We start from the raw sequence: 7,414 nt of genomic DNA on the forward strand, positions 1-7,414 counted from the left end.
CATCATTAGCTGAATAATCATGAGCTGGAAGACTACCCAACCTAGTCCTAACATCAGTTGAAGGATCATGAGACTGGGGCTGCTCTACACTAAAATCTAATACAGGATCAGTAGGCTGAGACGACACCCCTTGTACCGACGGTGTCATCATGCATGGCTCAAGAGTCGAGAATGAAGGTGGCCATACAAGAGGAACAACTGTCGAACTAGTCTGACCGGTTGTTGATACAGGCTTGTCTGAACTAGTCTCGGTAAACAAAAACCTCTGCTCATCAAAGACCACATGCCTTGAAATTATAACCTTACCATCTGGTAAAAGACATTGATACCTCTTGTGACGAGGACTGTAGCCCAAAAAAGTTGACGGCTGAGATCGAAATTCCAACTTACGACCCACAAACGGACGTAAGTAAGGATAACAACAGCAACCAAACACTCGAAGATGATCATAGGTCGGATCACTTCCATATAGTTCTTTAAACGGAGAACTGTCCTGAAGTACAACCGTGGGAAGTCGATTTATGAGATGAACCGCACAACAAAACGCATACCCCCAGTATTCCATAGGCAAATTTGCATGAGCCAACAACGTAATCCCCATTTCAACAATGTGACGATGTTTTCACTCGGCTACTCCATTTTGTTCTGAAGTATACGGACAGGTCAGTCGATGAATGATCCCCTGAGATTCTAAGACAGACGTAAACCCACGATATTCACCTCCCCAATCGCTCTGAAACTGCTTAATAGACTTGCCAAACTGTGTCTTAATCAACTGTTGAAACTGAGTAAAACATCCAAGTGCTTGAGCTTTTTGACGTAAAAGATAAACCCAAGTAAACCTGGTACACATATCAATAAACAAAACATAATATCTCTTATCACCACATGCAACAGGTGCAGGACCCCAAAGATCAGACACAACCAATTCAAAAGGACGATAGCTAGTAGTCGAAGGGGAGAAAGGCAACTTATGTGACCTGCCTTTTTGACACGCAGTACATATACCATCCAGACCAATTTTATTTGAAACAACATTACATTTATTTAGAATATTTTTGACCACAGAAGTCGACGGGTGGCCTAAACGATTATGCCATAAAGCAAATACAGAAGTAGTTGAAACTGTATGTGGAACTTGAGAATGAGCAACAAACGGAGTAGTCGTAGGCAACGTAGAAACCGCTGGGACAGAAAACTGATATAGACCATCATGAATGCGGCCCGTCAGCAATATCTCCCGAGTCACCGTATCCTTAATAACACAATAGGTAGGGTGAAACTAAAAAAACACATCATTATCACGAGCAAACTGTGAGACAGATAAGAGATTTTTCCGTATACGTGGCACACATAAAACATTTGATAACCGTAACGATTTATCTTGAGTAGGTAAAATAGCCGTACCAATTGATGAAATTGCCGCAGGAGTACCATCACCCATTAAAAGAGATGACTTACCTGAGTATGGCGTGACATTACGTAAATCTGACACATCACGACAGACATGATGACTTGCTCCCGAGTCAGGATACCAAGACGTGGTACCACCGCACACTGGAATGTACGAATCATCATTACCAGTACTGGATGCAAGCTGAGCCGTATTAACATGAGAATCTGATACTGAAGGATCAGAATAATCAGACGCATATAAATCCCCTAGCCGTGGAAGCCCAATACATGGATTAGATCCGGTATAGACCCTAGCACGCGGTTTGGTAAATTTCAGAACCGGACCGCCAACACCTAGTCCATCACCAATCGGTTCAGGCGAGCCGGGATCATCTTGATCAAGTTGAACAAAATTAGAGGATGGTACAAAATTCGGCCCAGCATTAAACTGGACATTCGGTCCATGAGAAGAGTGTTGAACATTCGGTCCATCATTAAACTGGACATTTTGTCCATGGGATTTGTTTCCACTATAACCGCGCCACTGTCCATTTCCAGTAGTGAACCCGTGTAAAGTGTCTCCACTATACCCTTGCCCAGCATCATGACCGAATTTAGACAAACTGGGCTTGTAGGCATCATTTTGTGCATTGGACACATGTGGCCCACGTGGTAATGACCTATTTTGCATGCCAGCACACACATTTTGACTAACATATCTATTTTGACCAGCATGACTCCCTTGACCATAAAAAATTCTTTGACTCTTCTGAAGAGGAGCAACCATCTGTTCATCACCATTTTGCACAAAAGTTCCAGAATCACAACCTTCAACACCAGACATTTCATTTGAGTCTCGGTGATACCGATAATAGCATTTTTGAGCCACATGACCAAACCGACTGCAGATCTGGCATTGAACACGAGATCTGATGAACCGGCCACGACCACGAACAGACGCACGACCTCCACGACCGGCCCCTTCCACCGATAGCTCATTTTCAACAAGATTCGCGTTCAAACTGACCTCCTGCAACACTCGATCTTGACGACTTTCACAATCGACTAGCGCATCCACCAGACGTTGCAACGGCAGAACTACAGGCGACAAACGAGCAGAGGAGATAACCGCCTCAAACTCCGACGGCAAACCCGCAAGCACCACTTCGATCTTTTCTTCATCGGAGATACGAGAGCCAGAAGCATCTAGCATAGAACATAAATCTTTAATCCGAGCAACATACGCCTTAATCGAAAGATTACCTTTCTTCAACGAGTGAAGTTCATGCCGAATCCTCGACTGCTTGGCGCCCGTATCAGCGGTAAAAAGATTATCGGCCATGCTCCATATGTCGCACGCCGTGCAAGCATCATCAAAGGAGGATTGATGAGAGGAAGTTACAGTAGAAAGAAGCCAGGACATTAGCAGTTGATCTTGCTGCGTAAAGACTTGAGCCGCCGGATTTGGAGCACGAGATCCATCAGGTAAAGCGATGAATCGCGACGGCGGAGCAACAGTGCCATCTAAAAAACCTGCGAGTCCATAGCCATTAACAATCAGCTTTACCTGTTTACGCCATTGAAGGTAAGTACCTTCATCGAGTTTGACCACTTCATGTCGAGGAAGAACTGTTGTGACTCGACCGGCAGCAAATACACCGGAGCTAGGTTCACCGTACGCTGAATCAGCGGAAGCCATGAGAAGCAATGACCAGAATCACTTGGCATATGATACCATGAAAGAACTAGGTAAAGTAAGAAAACAACTATCCAAACAGAAAGAAGCAGAGAGTGAAATAATAGAATAAACTTCTTGTTGTTTATTCAAATTTGCCTACCTCTTAATTCTTAATGTACAGTATATAAAGGCTTTCTGAATTGAGTAACAACCTCACTAACTGACTAACTACTTCTATTCTCTAATAGCGAGGTCGATGATCTGGCGAGGCACTTGACTGATACTGGCGAACCATAGAGATAGGCGATGGTTAATGTTTTGAGTAATAAATTAGATTGTGGATTTAATTACATGAACAATTTGTTTAAGGATGAGTTTAGTACGTTTTATGTTTAAGTTAATTTCTTTCTTGTGAACCATGTCTTGAATTTCATATGTTCTATTCCTTTATTAATAAATCGATGTTATTCATGCATGAGTTACTTGCGTACACTTGTAATGTTAGGTTAATTACATGCAAACCATTGAATTCTGCTAACTCATTCTTATATATGATATTGTGTATGTATCTTATTTACAAGCATACCCTTGTTATGATTATGAAATGCGAAACCCTAGGTATGTTTTCATAATTACATATGTACCCCTTAACTTTGCAAACCCTTACATACGTGCGAACCCAAGATTTTATGCGAACCATGTTTAAAATGTGAAAATCTTTTGCATGCATGTTTATTTTGTTGTGAAGTCTGTTACTTGGTGAAAGTAGGATGTATGTGTAATTTAGGTGTTTAGCAAGCTATAATGGTCCTAAAGTTTGTTTTCTCTGCATATGAACTGTTGGATCTTGGGAAAACGTATTTTTTTGCGAGCCTATGTTTTCCTTTTTTTTGTTAATGTTTAACATTATGTTCGCTTGCTACGCATAAGTGGTGTGTTGGAGGTTAGGTTAGGAGTTAACGGAGAGTCACTTCGATGACTAACGTGACATGCCAAATTTAGGTTGGATCTTCTCAATCGGGTTTGGAATGTTACATAATCCGCTTCATAAAATGTAGTGTGTACAATGCGAAAAGGTTCACATTTTTCTTCTAATTTTAATTAATTCCTTTTTAATTTGAAGTATCATTAAAATATATTTACCTATTGTCGAACTCAATCTCTAGAATAACATACTAAAAGTGTGAAATATCAAAGAAAATCATGACTGAAATGAGCTGTGATCTACTATCTCCACCGTCAGGTCTGATTCCAAGTAGGACTGGAGCTTCCTTGTGACCTCTCCTCTATTGCCACCATTCAGATTTGTGCTACAACCTTGAAAACCCAAAAATCCCCAAAGCAAAATGTCTTGTGTCTCTTTTCTTCGATTTTTCTTGTAGACTATATAGTTTTGACTTTGTGGTGCTATTTTTGGATAGAACATCAGCATTGGAATTAAATTTGTGGATCGAGAAATGTATTGAACATTAAATGCCAATATTTGCTAACCGCATTAAATTACACATTTGTTACGCTTTTGATAAAATATTCAGCTAAGTATTAGTAACAGGATTTATGAATAATACTTGTCCATAGTATTGCTTTCATTCATTTGTTCTCATGTGTAATGCTATATACAGGTTGTTACATAATAGAAGCATGAAAATGATTGTAAGAAATAAATGCACAGGTATTTGAATAAGAAAATAAATTGACTTACATTTTTCACATATAGAATTCCCTCAAGTGCCTAGCATTCCATGTCGGGATGAGCTTCTCATCCAAGTATGCTAATTGATAAGCTCCAAATTCAATTTTTCTAGCAACTTTGTAGGAACTCTTTTAATTTGATGTCTTCTTGCCTCATTGACCTGTTAGTAATAAAGTTAATCATGGGTTATGCTAGGTTTAACTGAAGTTTATGTCAGTTTTTTTAGTTTAAATTAACTTAAAAAATGAGTTTAAAATTTTGTCCAAGGTTGATTCAAATTATAGATGCTAAACTCGAGTTCGGTCTGACCTGTATTAATTTTTTAAAATTATTTTATTATATAAAATAAATTTTAAAAATATAATATATCAAATACACTAAAAAAATTAAAGCAAATATTAAATCAACAAAAAGATATTAAAACAACAAACAAATTGATGATTAGACTTGTGAAAGCAATTTGTGCCCAAGCCCCTCCATTCGTGAAATAATGGAGCCTTTGAATTTCGTCCGGACATTTCAGCATGATTCGTTCCTAGAGATCCCAATGCAAAGCCTAAAAGGTTCGAATACGATCAAGTTTATGATCCGTATGGCCCAAGGCCTCCACTGTCTAATAAGGTTGTTGAATTGGCAGAGCGAATTACAGTCGTACCACCAGAAGTACGCAGACAAATCGGTCCGACTCTCACCGAGAGGCTAAGACACCCAAAACTGTAAGTCATTGCAGATGAAGGGATGGACTTGGGTAGAGCAGGAGCAGGTGCAGGTGCAGGAGCTCCAAAGGCAGAGGAGAAGAAAGAGAAAACATCATTCGGTGTGAAGTTAGAAAAGTTCGATGCAGCTGCAAAAATCAAGGTAATTAAGGAAGTGAGGGCATTTACTAACTTGGGTTTGAAAGAGGCTAAGTAGTTGAGAAGGCACCTGTTATACTCAAACAAGGGATCACGAAGGACGAAACAAATGATATAATGGAGAAGATAAAAGCAGCTGGAGGAGTTGCTGTCGTGGAATGAGCTCGGCTGCTTTGCTTCTTTTTTGTTTATTAAGATAATGTTGGAGAACACTTCTACAGAACTTGTTTCTAGGAAGAAAGAAAAGGGATTATTGCTTCCTGGTCGTTGCTTATTTATTTTTTGAATTAGACATGCCTTTCTTCATTTATCAAGGATCAATAAAAGATAAGCTGTTGCATTGTATACTAGGGCGAGCATAAAACATTTGGGAAAATCTTGTACCATGCAAAACAAGTGATGGATGATTTTGAAGTAAGCTGTTGCACGAAAAAAGTTAAGATACATTACACTTGAGAAGAATTGATGATATTATTGGGAAAAATGGTTTAGTCTAATTTATTATCATTTTTTTCTGTAATTCATTGTGTATAGAGAAAATGTTATTCAAATTTGTAATCAAATAAAGGCCCTACAAATGGTATATATCAAATTTCAGCTTATGTTTTTTATTTTTTTTCAAATAAAATCTAACTTAATTACCATCATTTTAAAAACTTTAAGCCCTTATACGAGTAATCTTACAAATTCAACCCAATCTTTAAAAAAAAATTAGACTCACAATAACTTGAAAAATATGGCATTGATATCTACAGCCATGTTTTCTCCTTATTATATTACAGTTGCTGGTAACTGTCGAACACCGTCAGCAACAAAAGCATAAACTTAAAAGCTAACAAATGAATGGTATAGGCTAACATGCTATGGACTCCCATTGCTCCATTTCCATTCCAACAGTTTTTATCTTTTATTTTTTAAAATTTTTCTTGCAAAAGCTCTTAAGTAGTTAGTATAGAAAAATTAAGTGGCGGGTTCATATATGCAAACACAATTATATATCTTCCCTTTAATCAGTTTTTCAGCCAACCTCCGATTTTTGACCACTGCAAGCTGCAGAACAAAGATTATTTCGAATTCAAATATCGAGTCAAGCAAACCTGTTAGGCCATCTATTTAAAACTATACATACTTTGAGAGCTTTACATCTAAACCGATCACTGAAATTGGTGTGAATAGCCCTACTGATGCATCGTTGAGAGCACTAAAAATATTCTATCCCTATAAAATAATGAAAAGAATAGTATAAGGGAAGTAGGGTCAAATTCTTAGGGACTGGATTTACACAAGTTCCTGTTCCTCGATATCTCGATTAGAGTCGTGCTCAAGAAAACCTGCGTACTTGAAAAAAAAGTTGATTGAATTGAAATTGCGTAAATTGAAATTAAAATTGCAAAGATAAATAGTGTTGAGAAAAGAAAGTTTTTTATGGAGAGATTTCAGCCTTCGGTTGTCTCGATCCTCCTTGAGTTCAATCCTCGACTTTTGGGTAATCCTTCTTGAATAGGATAAGCCAGTTATTTTGAGAGAGATTGTCTACGGCCACCAGTTCCACTTAGATTTTAGACTTAAGATTTAGAGGAACTTGACTCTAGCCAACCGTCGCTTTTGTGAGACCGTCTTACACTAAATCATCACTTCTCAATGGCGAATGCCACGCCATTTTGTCTATTGGGCTCGACAAACACTGACGCAGTAAGCTAACGAACCAACTGTGCAACCTTCCCAAAACATACAAAGCGGCCGCCTTTGTGCAAGATGAAAAGATCACTTTTGAAGGGACATGGACGGAAGCGT

General features: G+C 38.6%; 1 protein-coding gene and 1 pseudogene across 1 annotated transcript; one reads left to right on the forward strand and one right to left on the reverse strand.

Moving 5' to 3' along the window:
- Nucleotides 1-1,005: 1,005 nt before the first annotated feature.
- On the reverse strand, nt 1,006-3,308 carry LOC121212504 (uncharacterized). The gene is made up of 2 exons (XM_041085379.1): nt 1,462-3,308; nt 1,006-1,255 (listed from the first exon to the last, which is right to left on the reverse strand). Exons 1-2 carry the CDS (start codon nt 3,092-3,094, stop codon nt 1,212-1,214), a joined length of 1,677 nt encoding a protein of 558 aa, XP_040941313.1. The 5' UTR covers nt 3,095-3,308; the 3' UTR covers nt 1,006-1,211.
- A 1,429-nt stretch (nt 3,309-4,737) lies between these two features.
- Nucleotides 4,738-5,965, forward strand: LOC107894399 (50S ribosomal protein L7/L12-like; annotated as a pseudogene).
- Nucleotides 5,966-7,414: the final 1,449 nt, after the last annotated feature.

Source organism: Gossypium hirsutum, chromosome A13 (assembly GCF_007990345.1).
Source record: "Gossypium hirsutum isolate 1008001.06 chromosome A13, Gossypium_hirsutum_v2.1, whole genome shotgun sequence".
Classification (NCBI taxonomy): domain Eukaryota; kingdom Viridiplantae; phylum Streptophyta; class Magnoliopsida; order Malvales; family Malvaceae; genus Gossypium; species Gossypium hirsutum.